Genomic DNA, 23,503 nt, shown 5'->3' on the forward strand with positions numbered 1-23,503 from the left:
GACAAAGGTCCATGTGTCCCAGAGAAAGATTCCAATGATCTCCAGATCGTATCCGAGGCAGATGACTCCGATGACTCCATACCTTCGGGTCAACGCGTGAGTACGACTGCCCCTACCCCAGCCCAAACACCAAAATCGAAGGCTAAGGTCAACACTCCGCCTGTGGGGCCCAGTCGAGACCGAAAAAACACTTCGTAAGCCCCGCCATCAAGCCCGGCTCCGAAGAAAATAATAAAGCTTTCCGGTAGCTCCATACCAAGCAAACCACATGTGCCGATACCACCTGCTTCCTCGGCACCCAAACGAAAAGAAGTCCCGGTTCCGAAAGACACTCTGAAACCGTTGCCTTCAAGAGACAAACTGGCTCCGAAAACAACGAAGCCTGTTTCCGATGCCCCGAAAACCGCTTCCACTCCGAAGCTGATACCCTCGAGGCCGAAACAAACCCAGCCTGCTTCCGATTCTTCCAAGTCCACGAAACAGGCTTCGGCTCCAAAGACAATATCTCCGGTGCCGAAATCTACGCCAAAGGACTCAACATCGGCTCCTAAGGCTAAAGACAAGCAACAAACCGGTTCGGAACCGAAAAGATCGTCGCCGAAGGCTGTGCCTCAAGAAAAGGAGCTTTTCCAACCAGATCCTTTACAAAAAAATAATCTACATTGATCCAGAAACAGGACATGTTTCCACGACACCACACTGGAAGAGGAAGTCAGATGGAGCACCTACACCTCCAGTGCCTGTGAAGAAGGACTCTGCCACAGCTCTTATGCACCCTACTCTCCTGTATCTCCTTCTCCTGCTCTTCCTTTAAGCATTTCACCTCAAAATTCTCCTCCTCATTCTCCACAACATACACCTCCTCAGGATGTTGATGATGATGAGTATAGCATGGGGGGAGGGAGAGACCCAGATGACCCTTTTCCCTACCCAACAGGTTCACCAGACTGGGTGTATCCAAACCCACAGGATGTACCAGATATTCCTGACCCACATATATATCCAACTAAACCTTCTCCTCCAGAAGACAATATTGGGTTTGGACACTCCATTAATAAGGCTGCCATCTATCACAATGTCACCATGCATTCAGGTGAGGCAGAGGAAGATTTTTTACTAGACACTTTGGAACAATCCCAAAAATCTGTGCAAATACTGCCAATGATTAAAGCAGTCATTAAGCACGCACCAGAAGTTTTTAAAGATCCTGTAAGAGCTAGAATTATAAACCCAAGGATAGAGAAAAAGTACAGAGCAGCTCCTGGGGATCCTGCCTAAAGGACAGCTACCCTTAGACTCCCTAGTAGGTCCAAACGCTAGGAACAGAGCAAATTCCCAAACATGATAAAGAATCAAAGATCATAGATGCTTCAGGGAAAAGAATAGACGCCCAAGCTAGCAATACATGGTGAATCGCTAACAACAAGCCCTCCTCGTTCGGTACGACAGGGCTCACTATGATCAGCTAGAGAAGCTCTTACAACATCTACCTGACCAATATAAGGCACAAGTAGGTGACCTCATACAAGAGGGTAAGCTTATATCAAATGCCTCCATTAAATGTGCATCAGATGTAGCAGACACTGCATCCAGAGCAATCAGCACCAGCGTCCTCCTTAGACATCACGCGTGGCTACGCATTTCAGGATTTAAGAAAGAGGTGCATACTACTATCTTAAATCATCCATTCAACCAACAACAATTGTTTGGTCCAGAGGTAGACACAGCACTTGATAAAATGAAAAAAAGACACTGACACAGCCAAGTCTATGTAAGCTCTGCAGTCCACCCAAGCAAGAGGCTCCGTTTGTCGCTCCTTTTACAGAGGAGGTTCCAAACAAACTGGAGCAGACAATTCAGCCTCCTTTAACCGAAATACACAAACATCCTCTAATAAAGGATATTTTATAGGAGGCTACAGAGGCAACAACAACAAGGGAAGAGGTCGAGAAAATAACAATAATCGAACCTCTCCCAACACAAAACAGTGACTTCATTCTGCTCCCCCAAAAGCATTCCACTCCTGTAGGGAGTAGATTAACACAGTTCCTACCTGTCTGGAATTCCATCACAACAGACAAGTGGGGAAGACAAATTATCCAGTATGGTTACTGCCTAGAGCTTATAGCTACCCTTCCAGATATACCACCCAGACAGCGTCCAATGTCCACAGAACATCTAACGCTGCTCCAACAATAGGTTCTCTCATTGCTGCAAAAAGATGCAATAGAGCTAGTTCTGTTAAAACATCAAGGAACAGGGGTTTACTCACTCTATTTCCTAATACCCAAAAAGGACGGAACACTAACACCAATTCTAGACCTACGGCCTCTCAATCTGTATATACACTGAGATCATTTTCACATGATCACTTTACAACAAGTGCTCCCATTGTTGCAACAAGGTGATTTCCTAACCACACTAGACCTCAAGGACGCCTACTTCCACATTCCCATACATCCTTCTCACAGGAAGTATCTCAGATTTGTACTAGAAGGACAACACTATCAGTTTAAAGTCCTTCCATTCGGGGTCACAACTGCACCACGAGTGTTTACAAAGAACCTAGCAGTAGCAGCAGCACATCTCAGAAGACAACATATCCACGTCTTCCCATACTTAGACGATTGGCTCATAAAAGCCAAATCATTCAATCAGTGTGTCCAACACACATTTCAAACAATTCAGACACTGCACAACTTGGGGTTTACAATCAACTACACCAAGTCACATCTCCAGCCCTCTCATGTACATCAATACCTAGGGGCTACCATAAACCCAATACAGCTCTAGCTTATCCCAGTCCAGCCAGGATACAGAGCATTCAAGCCTTAGTTACAAGGTTTCAAAACCAAAACTCTCTCCCAGCCAGAGTGTTCATGCAATTAATAGGTATGATGGCATCTTGCATCTTTATTGTACCATATGCAAGACTGCAAATGCGCCCATTGCAGGAATGTCTAGCACATCAGTAGAATCAGGAACAAGGACAACTAACATACCTGGTGTTGGTGGACAGAAGCACACATTGCTCTCTGCAGTGGTGGAACACCAAAAACTTGTCCAAAGGGCGGCCATTCCTCGAGCCAGTTCCACAGATAGTACTGACAACGGACGCATCCCTGACAGGATGGGGAGCACGTCTGCTCCACCACACAACTCGGGGAAGATCACCGCTCAACAAAAGGTGCTACACATCAATCACTAGAGTTGTTGGCAATTTTCCTAGCACTAAAGTTCTTCCAAGTGCACATAAGGAACAAAGCTGTCTTAATCCGGACGGACAACATGACAGCCATGTGCTAAATACAAAAACAAGGAGGCACACATTCCCTGCAGCTGTCCCAGCTTGCACAAAACATTTGGAGATGGGCCATTCTACAAAAGATATATCTACTTGCAGAACACCTTCCAGGAGTTCACAATCAGATAGCAGATCTGTAAGTTGACAGACACAACAGATTCACGAATGGGAACTACATCTGCAAGTTCTTCAACCATTCTTTCACAAGTGGGACTTGGACCTGTTTGCCACACACGAAAACGCAAAATGGCCATCCTTCGCCACCAGGTTTCAACACCCTTTGTCCAAAGGCAATGCGAAATGGATGAACTGGTCAGGCAGCTTTGCGTACGCTTTTCCGCCAATTCCACTAATACCACTAGTGGTACGCAAGCTCAGAGAACAGTCTCTCAAACTGATCCTGGTAGCTCCCACATGGGCATGCCTGCCGTGGTTCACCACACTGCTAGAACTTTCTCTAGTTCCACACCAAAAACTGTCTCTGACACCATCCATGCAAAAGCAGAACCATGGAGACCTCAAGCCTCCAGATCCAAGTCAACTGAATTTAGGGATCTAGCTTAGAGTTTGGTTACCTTAACCTGCCACCAGACTGCATGGATATCATTAAAGAAGCCAGAAGACCTACTACTAGAGCTTGCTATACTGCTAAATGGAAAAGATTTGCCATTTACTGCAATAATAATCAAATTGATCCTTTAGATGCTTCCATCCAAAATATTATCTGTTACCTTCTCCATTTACAAAGATGTAATCTGGCATGTTCATCTCTACGCTTACATCTTGCAGCCATTGCGGCATACCTACAAAACAGACAACATATGTTGTTGTTTAGAGTACCAGCAATAAAAGCTTTTATGGAAGGATTAGGTTACCACCCTCTCCGGTGTGGAACCTAAACATTGTTCTTACCAGGCTCATGGGACCTCCTTTTGACCCTTTACACAAATGTGAACTGCAATTTCCCACATGGAAAACAGCTTTCCTCATTGCTATTACCTCTCTTAGAAGAATTAGTGCGATTCAAGCATTCAATATACAAGAACCATTCTTACAATTACACCGTAGCAAAGTGGTTCTAAGAACTAATCCTAAATTCCTTCCTAAAGTAGTTACTCCTTTTCATCTAAACCAATCTATAGTTACCAGTATTTTTTCAAAACCATGATTCTGTAGCAGAGAGAGCTCTACACACACTAAATGTCAAAAGAGCTCTTCTCTATTACATCGATAGGACCAAATCCTTTCGCAAAACAAAGCAATTATTCTCTCCACCACATAAAGGCAACCCCATTTCTAAATTAGGAATTGCAAGGTGGATTGTTAAATGTACACAAATATCCTATCACAAAGCAAAACACACATTAACAGTTCCTCCTAGAGTGCACTCCACACGCAAACTAGGAGCCTCCATGGCTTTCTTAGGGAACATTCCCCTAGAAGACATCTGCAAGGCAGCAACATGGTCTACAACACACACCTTCACTATACACTGTTGTGTTGATGTGCAAGCCAAGCAGCAAGCTACAGTAGGCCAAGCTGTCCTCAAAACTCTCTTTCAAACTACTGCAACGGATACAGGTGACCACCGCTAGGGGAGACACTGCTGCACAATCGATGCAAAGTGTAGAATCTGCAGCTCATATGCCTTGAACGGAAAATGCTACTTACCAGTATGCATCTGTTCTTGGCATGTAGAGCTGCAGATTTCTATACGCCCTCCTGCCTCTCGGGACCTGTATCTGTTCCAGTTTTATCTTAATTAGATATACACGCATGGACATCCCTTCTTTCTTTCTACTAACTCCATCATTTCCCATCATGGCGAAAAACAGACTAAGGATTGAGCCGATCCCCATGCGCACTACCGTCCAAGGGTGGAGTCACCTATCTCGTGACTACAAAGACTTCTTCCAAGACGACAACAACATGCAATCATCCGAGCCCAACACCAGGTGGCGATCTAATGCAAAGTGTAGAAATCTGCAGCTCTACATGCCAAGAACAGATGAATACTGGTAAGTAGCATTTTCCTATAGTTTTCGCCTCCACAGTGCTTGCGCTGTGCTTGTGTAATCTATTGTATCTTAATATAAATCTTAAAAGGGGCTTACATCTCACCCTTGCTTTTCATTGGTTCTTATGCTTGCCACTTACTTTTCCTCAGTTTCTATTGGCTGTAGCATACTATTTCCTGTTCCTCTGTGTGTTTCTCTTATCAGTCTTTTGCCTGCACAGCTCTTGCACTGTGCTTGTTTTTCAAGTGCTGACATTCCTATTTGAAGGCTTAATTGGTTGATCAAACTTTTTTTTTTACCTTCCAATTAGGTGTTTTTAATTTTTCTTGTTTCTGTTTCACTCTGCACTGTAACTTTAATTTGGTCCACAAGGCTTGGAACACATCGGTCTCCTAGCCTCGCTTTATCCAGTATTAGGGGTGTCTTTCATAGATTCACATGCCTGAATCATTCCCCGTCGTCGAGACGGGAGCCTCCGGTAAATAAAAAAGTAATGTCCATAGACATACATAGAGAGAAAAGGGTCCAAGGGTCTCCCCTTAGTAGCCTTTCCTTGTCCTTATGTAAAAAGGACCAAACTGACATAGTCAGCCAATCAGCTCCGACCTCCCTCTAGAACCTTCCTGGGAGGAGCCTCAGTCCCTCAGATTTTCTACCGCACGTTGTGCTAGGGAGTCTCCAGCCTGAGCTCTCCTCAGGATTATTACTAAAAATCATCAAACTCTCTGGGAAGTTTCTCTGAAACTAAAAACTCTTCAAGGACTTCCTCAACACACTACCCCTGAAGTAAGTGTGTGTTTATACTGCCTTTTTCATGTCTGACTTGGGGAAGAAAGCCCTGTTCAGGGCCTGCTCTTCCTGCAGTAAGAAAAGGATTCATGTGGATGACAAACACGACCTGTGCCTGTATTGCCTTTACCCGGATCATAATTCGGAAAAATGCGCAATCTGTCGGTCTTTTCCTAAAAAGACCGTGAGAGACAGAGAAGGTCGCCTTCTGATCTGGCTGGACAGGCTTAAGAACAGGGACAATCCAGAGTCCTCTGTGAGCAGCGTTTCCAGAACTTCTGCTGTCTCGAGCAAGAGGCCAAGGGACGCTTCCCCGGGCCACTCAGACACTCCTCCTGCGAAGACTCACAAAAAGTCTTCTGAGGCGAGATCGGCGTCATCCTCAGTGTCGGCGAAGGAAGATAAAACCTTCAAAATGCCTGCTCCGTCCTCCAGACAAAGCCAGAGGACTACCTCAGTAAAAACCACGGTGTCTACCACATCGGCATCGTCGCCCTCAGCTTCGACGACGATGACTACTTCCTCTTCATCTACAGGTAGGCCTGTTTCTTCAATTATTCCCCTGACAATGTCGACGAAGACTACACCGTCGACGACGCCATCAACAGCGACGAGCACATCGTCGTCCAAACCGTCGTTGACGAGAGTGTCGACGAGAGACTCGTCGACGAGACAATCGTCTACGAAGGCACCGTCGATGACGACGACGGCTGCGCAGTCGTCGACGACCAAGATCCCTTCGTCAACCCCTCCGTCGACGAAGACCTCGTCGACGCCCGGCTCGTCGGCGACGAGCCCGTCGACGAAGACACCGTCGACGAAGACACCGTCGACGAGGACACCGTCGACGAAGACACCGTCGACGAGGACACCGTCGACGAAGACACCGTCGACGAAGACACCGTCGACGAAGACACCGTCGACGACGGGCTCGACGACGACACCGTCGACGAGCGATTCGACGACGAACGAAACATGGAAGAAATCAAAGCTGGTGGAGACGCCGTACATGATGCTACCACCGTCGACGGACCCCTCGACGACTACGAGCTCTACCATTCAGTATACCAAACAGGAAAAGTCAATAATTACCCCGGAAACGACGTCTCCTAGCAAGGTGGAAAAACAACCACCTCAAGAAATTTTCCAAAGCGAGGAATCCGAGGAGGATGACCATCTGAATCCCGCTACTTCTCTCACAGACCTCCACATAAAATGCCAAAGCACTGATGAGGAACAGGACGAATTCACGTATCAGGAGCACTCGGTCCAAGCCACTGTCCACACCGAAGTCACCCCCATGATATGCCTGCCGGCGACACTGGTGGATGACTTGAAACTTCTTGTGCAAGACTACAAGCGGCGCTTTCCGGAACCTAGCAAAGGAGGTCAAGCACCTGAAAGTCCCGCACCAGGGGACAAAGAAGATCAGACACCTCCAGTGCATGTTCAGGTGTCCGCACCGGAACGCCCTCATCCTCGCCATCAACCCCACCAGGAAGTTCATCCTCAAGTGGTGGTCTCTTCGGACGAAGAAGAGGAAGAGGAAGAACTGGAGGAAGGAGAGGTCCAGGAGGTTCACTCAGACCACTCGGACCAGGCTGATGAGGACGAATATATTACATCATCCCCAGCTTCACCACAACCACGCCAAGCGGACTCCCCACCGGTGGACATTGCGGGTTTCCACAAGCTGGTGGAGAGAGCGGCGAAGAGATTCCACATGGTGGTGGAATCCACGGAAACGGACTGTTTCCTCCATGACTTCAAGGAACAGCCTCAAAAATCTGCAAAAGCTGTTCCAATCATAGACTTTTTGTGGGAACAGGGAAAGAAGCTAATGCTCACTCCTGCTTCTGTGCCAGCGGTGGTCCCACGCCTTGATAAAAAATACAGGGCACCACTCACTGCAGCGGCTTGCCTAAATGGTCACCCCAAACCGGACTCGGTAGTGACGCAGGCGGCCCAGAAGAACTCCCGCAACCCTTCATCACCACTGTCAGCTCCCCCGGATAAAGAGGGCAGGAAACTGGACACAATAGGCAAGCGCTTCACTTCCACATCGGCCATGTCCATCAAGGTGGCCAACTCCATTGCCTTGCTAGGACGCTACAATCGACAATTATGGGAGGACATTGCCCCTTACCTAAAGGAACTACCTGATGACGTCCAGGGTGAGGTGAAAGCGCTCCTCGTGGAGGGTCAATCTTCTGCAGCGGAGCTCATAGACTGTGCTATCGACGCAGCCATGACAGGCTTCCGTCAACTTGCGGGAGCGGCTGTGCTGAGACGACAGGGATGGCTCAAAGCCACTTCATTCCGCCAAGAAGTTCAGGCAAAGGTTCTAGACATGCCCTTCGACGGCCAGCACCTGTTTGGAGTACAGGTCGACGAGGCCCTACAGGCCATTAAAAAGGACACAGACACGGCAAGGGCCCTGGGATCTCTACAGTTCAGAAACCAGTCCTTTCGTGGCAACAAGCCCAGGGGTCAATCCTCCTATCGAGGCTCATATCAAAACAGGTCCTCGTCCTCATTCTCGTACAATCAAAAAGGCCAGTACCAAAACAAGCAACAACAGGGCAGACAGTCTTCATTCGGAAGATCGTCCTACAGAGGTAAAAACACCAAGAGGGGCGCTGGCGGCCGCCAGTGACCACCTCCTCCAGCCAGTCCGAACACCATCTCCGTCCTTTCAGATTGGAGGAAAGCTGACCCATTTCCTTCACAATTGGCAGAACATCACCACGGACCGGTGGGTTCTTCAAATTATTCGATTTGGCCACTCTCTCGAGTTCACCTCCATCCCTCCCAATACCCCTCCACGCAGACGGACACACAAACATCCACGCCTGCTTCTAAAGGAACTTTCGACAATGCTACAAAAAGGAGCAATCGAAAGGGTTCCGGCATCCTCGAAGGGGAAAGGATTTTACTCCCACTTCTTTCTTGTTCAACAAAAAGAAAACAAGTGGAGACCCATCCTGGATCTCCGGGGGCTCAACACCTTCCTACGAAGCCAATCATTCAGGATGGTGACAATTCAGGAAATCCTGGGCATTCTAGAGAAAGGAGATTTTATGGTGTCACTGGATCTCCAGGATGCATACTACCACATCCCTATCCTCAAAACTCACCGAAAGTTCCTAAGATTCGAGGTGGCGGGCCGTCACTATCAGTTCAAAGTACTGCCGTTCGGCCTCAAGTCCGCGCCGCGCATATTCACGAAATGCCTTGCGCCTGTGGCGGCATTCCTGCGCCAACTGGGCCACCAAGTCTTCCCCTACCTAGACGACTGGCTGGTGAAAGCACCCTCACCTGGGGACGCGGTCACGTCCTCCAACGCCTGCACCAATCTCTTTCAAAATCTGGGATTGACGCTCAATATCAAGAAATCATGCATGGTGCCCGCAACAAAAATTACCTTCCTAGGGGCAATGTTAGACACAAGCTGCACGAAGGCCTTCCCCTCAAAAGAAAGAGCAGACAGGATCTTATCTCTGGCCACGGCTGTGGCAAAGAGAAAGCACCTGAAAGTTCGGACTTACTCCTCCCTCCTCGGGATGATGTCTTCCTGCATACTCCTCATACCACACTGCAGGCTCAGAATGCGGCCCTTACAGGAGGCACTCGCGAGCCAATGGACACAAAGCACTGGCTCATTCGAAGACATCCTTCGGATCACACCGAAGATTTCAAAAGCTCTACAATGGTGGGCAAGTCGTCACAACCTGATGGTGGGCTTACCGTTTCTCCTCCCAGCATCACCGCTGGTGATAACGACAGACGCCTCCCTAGAGGGTTGGGGCGCGGTGCTCCAGGACCTACAGATCAGCGGCAAATGGGACTCTCAAGAGCAATTGCTCCATATCAACCTCTTGGAGCTGAGAGCAGTGTTTCTGGCTCTACAAGCCTTCCTACCCCGCATCCAGAAATCCCCAGTGCTCGTCAGGACGGACAACACCACGACGATGCACTACTTGAACAAACAAGGGGGAACGCGTTCACTCTCGCTCTCACGCGAATCACAGACGATCTGGAACTGGCTGGTCCTACACGACATCCAACTCAAAGCGGAATACGTGCCGGGAAGGGACAATACCATCGCGGACGCCCTGAGCAGGCAAAAATCCCTCTCCCACGAGTGGGAACTATCGGACAGCGCCCTCACTCACATCTTCTCTCTTTGGGGAGTCCCAAACATCGACCTCTTTGCCACCAGGAGGAACGCAAAATGCCCGTGCTACGCAAGTTGGCATCCCCAACCAGGATCACTAGGAAATGCGTTCTCCATCGGATGGTACAGCGTCTTTGCATACGCCTTTCCTCCATTCCCGATGATTCCACGGCTCCTGAGGAAAATGAAAGCGGAACCATGCACCCTGATCTTGATCGCCCCGTCCTGGCCGAGGCAACACTGGTTCTCGGATCTGCTTCGACTATCCATCAAATCACCGATCCGACTGCACCAACACCCAGCCCTACTGACGATGTCCAACGGACAAGTGCAACACCCGAACCTCCAATCGCTCAAATTATCAGCCTGGCTCCTGAGCACAGAGAATTCGGGGGCCTGAATATCCCACAAGACTGCAGGGATGTGCTAGCCAAAGCAAGAGCGGACAGTACGAACAAGACCTACTGTCTCAAATGGAAGAGGTTCTGCATATGGTGCTCGGAACAGGGCTTACAGCCACTCACCATCACACCAGAACAAATGCTACCATACCTCCTGCATTTGGCCCAGTCGGGACTGGCGCATGCGTCCATCAAAGTCCACCTGGCAGCAATCTCGAGGTTCACCAGAACGATCACAGGACCATCCCTGTGGTCTAGTCGGCTAGTTAAACAATTCCTCAAAGGACTGTACAGATCCTTCCCGAGGCCTCGGAAGGTACCCCCCACCTGGCAGCTTAACCTGGTACTCAACCAGCTCATGCGACACCCGTTTGAACCCATTCACAGGGCATCGCTTCAACACCTTTCATGGAAAACTGCACTCTTGCTCGCTCTAACTTCGGCCAGAAGGGTCAGCGGGCTGCAGGCCTTGTCCATTCAAGAACCTTATCTACAATTCAGACATGATAGGGTGATACTGCGACCAAACCCTAAGTTCATTCCAAAGGTACCGTCGGACTTCCATCTCAACGAACCTTTGGTCCTTAGGTCTTTCTTCGCCAACCCTTCCACAGCAGCGGAAAGGTCACTGCATTCTTTGGACCTTATGAGGTGCCTGAAGTTCTACCTGGAGAAGACTAAGGATCTAAGGAAATCCTCACAGCTGTTCGTGGCATACAGCAGGCCAAGAATGGGCCTACCACTCACGAAGCAAAGCATATCCAGATGGATCTCCTCGGCGATTTCCTTCTGCCACGAACAGGCCGGCCGGCCTCTGAATGATCATGTTACCGCTCATTCCACCAGGGCGATGTCCACGTCAGCGGCGCTGTTTGCAGGAGTGCCAATCCTGGACATCTGCAGGGCGGCGACCTGGAAGTCACCGCATACTTTCTCCAGACACTACTGCCTGGATATCGAACTCCAGAAAGATGCGGCAGTGGGCCAGGCGGTGCTTCGCCATCTCTTTCAGTAAGGTGAGCCTTCCTACATCCCGCCTTCCAGGTATGCACATTATTGCTCTGATGATATTATATCTAAGCTGTCTCTTTATTGTATGATATTATATGCATTATCTACTATGACGGCAGAGCAACTCTGTTTTACAAATGTGCTACTGTGATTGCTAGCTACTCTGATTCAGGCATGTGAATCTATGAAAGACACCCCTAATACTGGATAAGAAATGCGTTACTTACCTGTAACAGCAGTTATCCAGTATTGGTGTCTTTCATAGATTCACATGCAACCCTCCCGCCTCCCCTGGAAGGACTCACTTCCCTCTCGGAACTATACTACGCCAAACCTAGCTGGGTGCGTACGAAAATCTGAGGGACTGAGGCTCCTCCCAGGAAGGTTCTAGAGGGAGGTCGGAGCTGATTGGCTGACTATGTCAGTTTGGTCCTTTTTACATAAGGACAAGGAAAGGCTACTAAGGGGAGACCCTTGGACCCTTTTCTCTCTATGTATGTCTATGGACATTACTTTTTTATTTACCGGAGGCTCCCGTCTCGACGACGGGGAATGATTCAGGCATGTGAATCTATGAAAGACACCAATACTGGATAACTGCTGTTACAGGTAAGTAACGCATTTCTTCAGCCCTATGCCTCGTCCTGGTACTCCCACACAAAAGTCCTTGTTTAACTTTGCTTCAATCAGCACGATGTTTTCCAGCTGCCCAGGGAAACGGGACGGTTATCAGACGTTTTGCCCGTCCTTACACCACATCTCTCAATATTGATGTACGGTACAGGTTTGACCTGTTACTAGGTGTACGATGGATCTTTGGCCCCATCGTAAGGATTTTAAATACTATTTAAGGGTAGTTCCCTTTGGTGTATTGAACTTTTTTCTGAAAGGTAGAACACTAAGCCTGTTGTTTTCATTTAATACACCCTTTAAATCTGGAAATGTTCTGCATGTTGTCAGTATGCAGCTTCCCTAGCATTCATTCCAAATTGCTGTGCACCACTTTACCTGGATGTACTTGGCCCGGGTGATTGTACACCCTTATATGAGTCGGTTATAAATTCATTAGCACCTTCTCGAATTTGTCTATGTTTATAACATATTTGTATACAAGGCTTTGAAACGCAGTGATCTCCAAGCTTCGCTTTTAGCCCTAAGCCCTGCCCCCGGTACTCCCATGCAAAGGGCCTTGTTTAACTTGGTTTCAATCAGCATGAGAATTTCCAGCTGTCCGGGGACTGAACGGTTATCGGAGGTATTGCCTGTGCTTGAGTAAGATACAAGCTTGTCCTGTTACTAGATGTTCAGTTGTTCTTTGGCCCCATCCATAAGGATTTTAATTGTATTTAAGGGTAGTTCCCTTCGGTGCATCAGAATTTTCTCTCTGCATGCACTCACCAGTCCCCCGGGTGCTTTCCCCCTCCCAATATATTTTGGCAGTTTTGACCTGCCAAAAGCTGTTGGGGGATGGCAGCTGGGTGCAATAATTACTGCACCTATGAGTACAAGTACCCCAGGATAGGATACTTAGACGGTGTGGTAAAAACCACCTTTCTGACTTAGATGTGGCTGCATGAAGCTCAACATGCACTTATGGCTGTACCTTGCCTCCAACAACTGATGCAATATAGTCCTACTGCTTGCTTTGGGCACCAGGCTCCGGGTCCTTCTTGGCGCCCTTTGCAACTTGTCCTCATCTCTGCCTTGGGTGCCATAGATGACAACTGACCTGTGAGAAAGTGCCTCTTTTGACATGGTTCCCCCCGCCCGCCCCCCCCCCCCCCACAATTTTTGCGGGAAATTATGTGGGTTGGATTGTAGTGCGCAGGGTCCCTGCAAACCCGGTTCCTGTGCCAGTGCTTCTTCCCTAAAACTGTTCCACAAATGGCAAATTCACTCCCCTATAAGTCCCTTACAAGTGTTACCCTTGGTACCTAGGGCATGGGAACCCGAAGAGGGTCCCCCAGGGACCCTTCACCAAAGCCATGCCACTGCAGGCTGCATGCCCTGTTGCAGTCAAAAACAACAAAGTTGACATGACACACTGCTTGTGTGCCATTTCAACCAACATTGCCTAAGGTATAGGTAGGTCACCCCTCTAGCAGACCTTACAACCCCTAAGGCAGGGTACACTATATCTCCGGTGTGGGCATAAATGCATGAGCGGAAATGCCCCTACAATATTTAAGTCTGTTCCTTGATATTGTAAGTGCCAGGGAAGCCATAGAGACTACATGTTCTGGAAACTCAACAACTCGAGTTACCCAGCACCAAGATGTCTTCACTGAACCCAGGAGTGTTTGATACCAGGCAACTGTTCGTAATAAACCCACACTGATGCCAGTGTGGGATTCATTAAACCATGTCCTCCGAGGTGACCTCAGAGGTGCCCCCTTAAAATGTACCAACCCTGGTGTGGTCTCAAACTGGCTTTAGGCATCTTGCCACCACCAGACATTTTTCTGGACTCCTGGGTCGAAAACCTCTGCTCTGTGCCCAGAAACAAAGCACATCCTGGGCGAAGGCGTCACACGAGTGCAAGAGCTGTGCAGCAAAAGACTGATAGGAGAAACACACAAAGGAACAACAGGAAATAGTACGCTACTGCCAATAGAAACTGAAGAAAGTAAGTGGCATGCATAGGAACCAATGAAAAGCAAGGGTGGGCTGTAACCCCTTTTTAAGATTTATATTAAGATACAATAGATTACACAAGCACAGCGCAAGCACTGTGCAGGCGAAAACTAAAAAATAACACTTCTTTGTGTATTGTCCACTCTAATGAACAAGCCCAACTTCGTCAACTCAGAAACACTTCTGATTTTCATGCATACAGGCATGGAATGCTTGATTGAGATTCTAGGGATATGAATGTAGTGGAGGCAACTCACATTCTTATTCTCCTTCATAAATCCTGCTCCCCATCTTCACTTCTGGGTGCTACCTTATTTCCTAGCACAGCAAGTGAATACAAATTGAGATTAAGCTGTAGGGCCTGTTGTAGGACACGTTTATGTTCATTTTCAATAGGATTGTATGTCACCACAGATGGAAGCTCTTCCACAAGAGGTCTTCCTGGAGGTAACATTCTGTCCGGGCATCTATGTGAAGGGAGTATTTTTCTTTCCTTACTTAGGTCTTGCTTGGTGAGACAGTCAAGGCAGAGACTGTAAACAGGCTTAAACTACTATCCCCCTTGCTACAGCCATGTTAGTTGCTGAGGTTTGGACTTCTTACTCTTATGAACAACTTGGTGTATAATAATTACTGCATTAGTACTACATTGAGTTACTGGCTATTTTAACACTGTTGTTCTGGGCAAAAGAGAATCCCTTATGCATCAGGGACTGGATCCAGTGCCGTTTCTACTATGTTGTCAAAAACAAAACTTTGTACTCTGATTTAGTTGTACATTATTCTGATATCTAGTATTGATATTAGCTTTTAAAAATAAATCACAATGATAGCGGGGATTGTAAGTGGAAGTGGAGACTCCAGTACTACAAGTGCACTCTACATGAAAAGGAATAAGAGTCCTGTTTATTGTAATGATTCATTCTCAGGGTGAGGACAAGGGCAGGCAGTAGCATGGTTGGAGTTTGGCTGGGGATGGTTAAGAGTCCTTTCTGCAATTTGTTGATCCCCCCTCCAATGTTATTCGATGTCTGAAAGGTGTTAATGCACTTTAATATTATTTGATACAGTGTTAATGCTTTTTAAATCCCATAGGTTAATTCCTAAGGATCAGTACTACTGCGGAGTTCTTTACTTCACTGGCAGCGATATTTTTAATAAGAACATGAGAACTCATGCCCTGGAGAAGGGGTTTACCCTGAACGAGTACACCATCCGCCCAGTAGGAGTCACTGGTGAGTACAGGTAGTTGAGCTTCCCACTTGAGACTCCATATAGTCCTCTGAATTGTCTACAGCATCAACCCATTAATGAATGCCCTGCAACTTTTTTGTTTTTTTGTTGATTTTTTTCATTTACTAATCTTTCTTCTTTGATTACTGTCCTATCGTTTTCTGGTCTACATTATACTTGGCAGCAGTCTGGTTAAATTACCTGTTTGTATGCTCTTTGGCCACTTTAACTGAGCTAGTGTGATACCATAACATTTCATATCCTTAACACTTCACTCATTTGGCTATTTGTCGCGATTACTTGATCCAATATATTAATTTGTGCTCCTTTTAGAAGTAGACTGTCAGCAGCCATTTTATCTCCATATCAGATGTTTAGATTGAAAATAAAGAATCTGTGTAGCCAAGGGATTTTGTTGTGAAATTGATATGTTGGTCCAAAAGAATAGAGTATTTTCTGACCTTGACAAAGTGACATTTTACTCTTAAAGGTAGGACCTGCTTTCTCAACAGGGTGTTTGGAACTTCTGTTCCTCTTCCACTCAATTATCTATTTGATTTGCAGTAACTGGTGGCCTGTAAGTACTTTGTCCCTCTGCAAGACTCACTAATGGAAAACCAATCTGCTTGGAAATATTTCTCTAGGCATAAACTTAGGAACAAATGGTGTAGCCACTTCTCTTCTTTACACATGTTTTAAACACGCTTTGGCAAAGCAAATAGGTCTCACCTACACATGGTACTGGCTTGTGAATGTTTTAGCCATGTTGTAGAGCAGCATGGCTGCTGTACAGCACAGGGGAAAGTAAAAAGAAAGCACCATAACACTGGCAATTCTTGTCACATCATAGCTTTTTAAGAATTGCTGGCAGCAGAGAGTGTGGGGCAGAAAAAAACACTGGCGGAGGTTCTGGTGTTGGTTGGGGGTAGTATGGGATATGACCCAGCCAGATATGTTCACATCATAGCGCTTTTTGTGTTTGTTCTGGCAGGAGGGGAGAGTGCAACATGAATAATAGAGGGAGAGCGGACGGTTGGGAGGGGCAAGCTACATAGACAATAACGGAAGGAAGAAGGGGGATGGTAGGGTGGTAACACAGGCAACAGTTAAAGGAGGGAGAGAGTGTGTGTGGGGACAAGGAACATGGGCAAAAATTGAAAGGAAGCAGGTGGGGGCAAGCAACACTTGCAAAAGGGAAGGTGGGTAACACTGACGAGCAGAATAAGGAGGGGGACGTATGGGCAAGCAACATGGACAATGAAAAGTGGATGGGGGAAAGGAGACCTACAGTGGAGGTGGAGAAGTGCACGAGGGAGCTAGCTGATAAAGATGCACTTTGGGCGAGTAGTTAAACACAAAAAAAGTAGCACCTACAAAAATGAGCAATAGGAGGACACAGCTAATCCATGCTCAAGGGGGAGCGACAGACAAACACAAAGGGGGAAGTAAGCCAACGGCAGCTGATGAAAATGAAGCAAGCGAATGAATGACAATGAAGTGTAGTGAGGATAAGGGATCACTGCAGACATTGCTATGTTAGCATAAGTGAGGTATATGCTTAAACACCATGTTCGAGGCATGTGGGCTGCTGAATTCATATCTGTGCATAGATCGCCGCCTAGTGTTGGGTCCGGATGATTGCACATTGTTGTCCTGGAAGAGTCTTCGAAGTATCACGAGATAGGTGGCTCCTCCCCTAGACTACAGTGCGCATGGGCATCCTCTCCATCCTCAGATTGTTTTTTTCCGCCATTGGGTTCGGATGTTACTATCTTAGCTCAAGTTAGGAAAACTTTCTATAAAGCCAAAAGGCTTTCGATAGCGTCGGTATCGTTTCGTTCGGTATTGGTGCCTTTGCTTAGTGGACATCGAGGACTCAACAGGTTTTTTCTTTCCACACTCTACCCGATCTTAGATCGGAAATGGAAAGAAGTCCATTCAAACGGTGCCCCCTTTGCAATGCAAAATACCCGCACATCGATGTCCACCCGGTGTGCAACAAGTGCCTGTCCCCACTGGCGTAACACAAGCCCCCGCAGTGCGGGGGGGCCCCGCGCTCCGGGGGGCCCCGGCCGGGCCCCTCACGTTAGAAGATCTGCCGCACAGTAGAGACTGCACACCAGGCTGTGACAAAATGGCAGGCCCGGCCCCTGCGAGTTTGAAATGGTGCACACTGCGGCGCCCCAGCCGGGGCCCCCTGGGAGTCGTCACGTAAGTCTCAGTTGATTCCAAAAATAAATGGTAATGGTGCGGGCCTAGTAGAGTCTTCTAAATGGTGCGGCCTGGGCGGGGGCCCCGAGAGATAAGACCGACTCCGACATGGTGGGGGGGGGGCCCCGGCGGGGCATGCTGCTTGCTGTGTGTGACCCGGTCCCGTGTGAGACTGAGTGAGGCTGGTGGCACTGATGAATCTTAATCTGACCGAGTGATTATAAATTGTATACAACGCACAATACACACTCAGTTTATCTTTTTTTTTCAGTCGATCAATCTGCTTCTGATCATCGATGAAATGGCGGCGGGCGCGGCGCGCACACACTTGTTTACTCCTCCACTTGCTTGACTTTCACTTTCTAAGTCAATTTCCGCCGCGTATGCGCGTGGGGGGCGGGCGACGTGGCCGGGGGCAGGGCTGGCTGGTGAGTGACCAATGGTCTGATTACATTTGGCACAGCACTGCAGCAGCACATGCGCGCAAATGCAAGGTGTGGCGAGTGGCGTGAGCGTGACGTCACGTGTGGCATCAGGGGGCGCGCGCATAGCCAAGCCATTGTCAAGAAGAAGAGAGAGAACAGAGAAGACAAAGCCAGGTCCGCCCACGCTCAGACAGGACTGTCTGAACTTGAAGACTGAAGTAAGTCCGTCCGGCGCACACCTGGTCCGGCGTCCCGTCTCCTGCACTGCAGGGCCTCCGGCCTTTATAATTTATAATTATATTGCTCGAGGTATAGAGGGCAGAGTACAAAAATATAATAGCATGCTGCAGGATGTGTGGTGTTAGATGTCAAAAATATGTCCAAAGCCTGTGACGTAGGTGGCGCAGCCTCACCGGTGCCCCATGTCTCGTGGGCCACGCACTGGGCGATAGTTACAATATGTTAAGAATTGAGCAATGTTCAGTCCAGCAAACCTTCCAGCTCTTGGAATTAAATAAGCTGCTTTTCTTCATTATAAAGATCACCCGCCTGCCTGTGTGATTGCAACGTCGATCCGGGTCACAGTGCCTCGGTGTTGTAACAAGTCCCAACCAGGGATCGAGGGGTAGTACGGAAGGAGCGGGCACTTGGGATGTAGAAACCTCTACACCAGCAGTAGCGGGCCACCGTCATTTGTCGGAATTCAAGCCCAGGGTGACAGTGGCCCGGTCTCCATATCAATTCTAGTAGCAACCTGTGGAGGTTTAGAAAAAAACTTCTGGGGAGTATGATGGGGAGGGCCCGGGCCGCAAAATAATAGTTAGTAGGGAAGTACTAACATTTGCAAACTGGCCTGTCGGAGATAGCGGGAGCGAGTTCCAGAAGGGAAGTGACTGGCTAATTGCTTTGTCCTGATTGCCCTCCTTGAGGTCACGTTTAGAATCATAGGCAAGCTAGCTATAGTCGTGGTTACCGTTAATCAATTCACCTCTACGCACCCCGAGTATTAGATCCCTCCCCCCATAACCAGTTGCTTCCGTTGCTATTATAATCAAGCTTATTGTGATGATCCTCAAACGTTTTCACCGCCACTCACAAGAGTACCTGATCTGATCACTTCACTCCAGCAATTCTTGTCACCGTAGGCCAATACCCACCGGTAATTATAATATGTTGCAGTTGCTGCTAACCCTCATCACCGTTTCTGGTAGTATCTTAACTGCCACTCACTCAACTTATAACCGCAGGCTGTCTCCAGGCAGTGCCCTTCCATTTCTGGTGCTTTTCTGCGGTTTTAAGTTCTTCTTAGAGTTTCTTGTTGCTCAAATGGATGCAATTTCAGGTATTTATATGCTTCCCTCGTCTTCGTGGCTTGATTTTACTCGCGAGAAAGTGTTACTCATAGTCGTTAAAATGTCACTTATAATTACACTGAAATAAATTATGAAAATGTCACTCACAGCAATCTGAAACCTTGGCAGCTATGACTCTTATAACTTTCGATAAGGCTGAGAAAAATACTAAACAAAGCGCCTCTTTCCCTGCCCTAAGTTCTGGCTGCTTTTACAATAAAACAGCACTGCGAAAAATAGCAGTCGATTGATTTCCGGTTAAATGTTTTCAATAAACATGTATTCCTTCGAATACTTAATTTCTCACTTTTGAGATGACGCCCGCCTGCCTCCCCGCCTCAAGTGGTAAGAGTCAATAATTTTAAAACATGATTGTGAAGCGATGGCTGGGAGCGCGGGAAAGAGCGCGAGGCTCAGCGTTCCCCCTAATGAATACATGCGCCGCATTATTGCTTTGATTGTGGGATTTATGTGACTGGAATTTCAATGGCAGGCTTCACGTGGCCAGCTTGAATCACGCGTTGTTTTTGCTTTAAAAAATATGCCTTTTCTAAAGTGCTGGAAAATGTGCTGTCTTTTAAAGCGATTCCTGGGGATTTGCCCTTGATGGGGGCTCAGTGTTCCGTCCAGGTTCTCTGCTGGTTTATTATTCACCGCTATTTACCTTGCGCAAGTGATATCTCTAGGTTGTCATCAACTATCACTCACTCCTTAAAAACGCATGGTTCTTAGTTAATGGTTATTCCTTAACTCTATGTTGGGATTCGTACTTGTTAGCGCCTATATGAAGTGCACCCTGCCTCCTGTGGGACTACCTCTCCCAGAATGCTGTGAGTGAGAGGGGAGGCGAGTATGTAATAAAGCTTTTAGGCACACCGTCCCCGACCGGCATGCATAAGTCTGAAGTAAAGTTTCTGCCTTTCTGGGTACTCCGAGCGAGTTAATTTGTACTTGAAAGCCGGCCCTCCTGCCATCCTCCTTCGTGGGCTAACTGGAGTTTCCTGTTGTGTGGCTGCTTGAGCCATACCATACCATGATGTCCGGTGGTGGTGGAGTTCAGAACCGCTTAGAAGTCTTTTGTTGTTTTGTTACAGAAAGCCTCCTGCGGTGCAGGCGGCAAGTTTCTTCACTCCATTCCTAATTTCCGTTCTTGTACCCAGTGCTTAATTTGTAAAAAATTAAGTGCCGGGGCTGTCCTCTGGTGGCCACTGCAGCTTGCACCAAACATTGCCCCTGCCAGCTGCCATATGTCACCACTACAAACACAACTACTAAACATCACACTCTTGCAAGTGTGACAGTTCTCAGTTCATACCATTCCAGGCCCCCCACGCTATAAGAATTGTTTGGGAGGCCAGTATTAGAAGTCATTAAAATGTAAATTCAACTAATAAAGGGCTGTTGTGCTCAAATCTAAATTAGCCAGACTGTCATAAGCCCTGGAGCTGGCAATCCGGCGCCGAGCACCGGAAACCACCAGCTCAAATTAAGCACGTGTGTCAGTCCATCAGTCAGTCAAATTAATGCATGCACATTAATGCGAAGTACAAAAGTCAGCGAAATGTAAAGTATTCTTTTTCATAATTTTAAGGAGGGGGAGGGGCGGGACCTCTCGAGTTTTTGATGGCTAGTCTGACTTGTTTGTCTAGTCAGATTTCCGCCATGCTGGGAAAACCCTTTTGCACCCGTGGCCTATTTTTATTTTATCGGTCATGTCACTTGCCTGTAAGTCACAAGGAATTGCAGGTCGTAAGCAGCAGATAAGCCTCAAGTGCTGGAGGAGATGTACTAGGCCCATTTTACTGAGCCACAGTACAAAGGAGTAGGACCCAGGGTAAGGGGCTTGTGTGCCTTACATGCTAGATTTCTGCGTGGTGGGGCAAAGTGGTACATGGTGGGCCGCGCCACCGGGGGGAGGCATGGTGGGCCGCGCCGCGGGGGGGGGGCCTTCCATGTGATTTGCAGGGGGGCCCCCTCAAGTTTCGTTACGCCACTGCCTGTCCCCAGACCATAACGAAGACAACTGTATGGCCTGTGCCCGGTTCAGGTCGAAGAAAACCCTCCAGATTCGACGCGCGACTCGACTGGAGTCAAAAAAGTCAGCGCCTGTTCCCGTGAACATCTTCGGGACCGAAGACGAGGAGGTCGTTGATCTGGAGGATCAGGAACACTGCTCCGATCCGGCTTCGGGCCATGACTCCGAGTATGACGACGACGAGGTACAAGACGAAGATGAGAACATCGTCGATAAGGTAGGAGACGACGTGGAGGCCCTTGGGGCCGAAGAAGATAGCTCAGGCAAAGAGCTAGGCCAACCCGGCCGCACAGAGGCCGAAGATGACGCACTCAGTAAGGCTCAGGTCGAGGGATCGCCACTAGGCCTTACCCAAGATCCACAATCTCGTTCTACAGCCCCGCATAAAGGCCCGGCTTTGAACATTTCTAAAGAGCCTGCGGTTTTGAAACCGCCATCGGTCGATACAAAGAAATCCAAACCGACAGCGTCTTTGCAGAAACCGAAACCGAAAGTGCTTGTGCCTCTCGTCTGCTCCAAGGCCTCAAACCCCTCGGAGCCGAAGAAAACTATAATGGCAGTCGATGCCGGAAAACTCAAGAAGGTCGTGGAGCCAATGGTTGGGGCGCCGAAGACCAAGGTCAAGGCCGTCGAGCCATCAAAGCCGACGCCGAAGGGTGTCGATTCCCACAAACGGCCCGCACAGAAAGACTGGATCGATCCTCGGTCGAGGCCTACGGACAAGTCGAAGACTGGCTCCAAGGACCCTATCGCGTCGACAAAACCCAGTCCGTTCATAGCCAAAGAAGTGTCTGAGTCGCTCCAACGCATCAAGGAGAAGGGCACATCGGTCGGACCGAAGAAGGCCCCGATGCCAAAGCTGGTCGGACAAGTTCAGACCGCGTCGACGCCTATCAAGTTTGGGTTACCACCCTCGGTGCGTCCGAAGACGTTCGAGCCGAAAAAATCTATTGGCGCCGCTACACACGTGTCGACGGAACTGGAGGCTACGGAAGCGCCTGAAGACCAGGAGCCGAGACAATTCATCGACTCAGACACTGGGAGACTGTCCATATACAAACGAAAGTTAATGCCAGAGACTCCCATGGAATCATATAAGATTCCCTTGAAGAAAAAGAGACTTTCTACAACTTCTCCAGCTCTTGTGGAACTCCTCCATCACTATGAACAGGAACCTCAAAATGTTTCCCCAACATACTCAGATGTTGAGACAGGGGATAATTACAATGAGGATGACCTCTATCATGTGGACACTGATCCTGATGATCAAAGACCAACAATGGACGGACCCTGCTGACTCAAGGGATCCGCAAACTGGCCCGGACACTCATGTGTACAGTGTGAAAACGTCTCCTACGGAGGACACAACTGCTTTTAACGCCCTTATTGAGAGGGCAGCCAGTAATCATGACGTCGAGCTGCATGCTGACCCTGTGGACGAAGACTTTCTGGTCGACACTTTTTCAACTTCAGAAAGGGCAGTCAAAACCCTACCTATGCTCAAAGGAGTCCTCAAGCATGCTGCTGACATTTTTAAAGATACCACTAGGGCCAGGGTGTTAACCCCAACGATTGAGAAGAAATATCGTCCGGCCCCCGTGGACCCTCCTTATATAAAGGGACAGTTGCCATTGGATTCATTGGTTGTTTCTAATGCACGTAAGAGAGCGAACTCCCAGACTACAGGTGATGCTCCCCCTCCGGACAAAGAGTCGAAGGTTATGGAAACTTCAGGGAAAAGAGTAGCTGCGCAGGCGGCTAACATCTGGCGCATTGCTAACACTCAGGCTCTCTTGGCCAGATATGACAGGGCACATTATGATACCCTTGAGACACTATTACAACACCTACCTGATCAGTACAAGGAGGGGGCAGAGATACTCATACAGGAGGGGAAACTCCTAACCAATGCT

General features: G+C 48.1%; 1 protein-coding gene across 1 annotated transcript in view; it reads left to right on the top strand.

Moving 5' to 3' along the window:
• The window catches only part of POLB (DNA polymerase beta), a 162,674-nt gene that overhangs the window by 128,307 nt on the left and 10,864 nt on the right, over positions 1-23,503 (top strand). Inside the window, exon 13 of the mRNA XM_086943578.1 lies at positions 15,430-15,569. Coding sequence (XP_086799704.1) covers positions 15,430-15,569 — 140 coding nt within the window. The remainder of the gene's footprint in view (positions 1-15,429; positions 15,570-23,503) is intronic.

This window comes from Lissotriton vulgaris, chromosome 11 (genome assembly GCF_964263255.1).
Source record: "Lissotriton vulgaris chromosome 11, aLisVul1.2, whole genome shotgun sequence".
In the NCBI taxonomy this organism is placed as follows: domain Eukaryota; kingdom Metazoa; phylum Chordata; class Amphibia; order Caudata; family Salamandridae; genus Lissotriton; species Lissotriton vulgaris.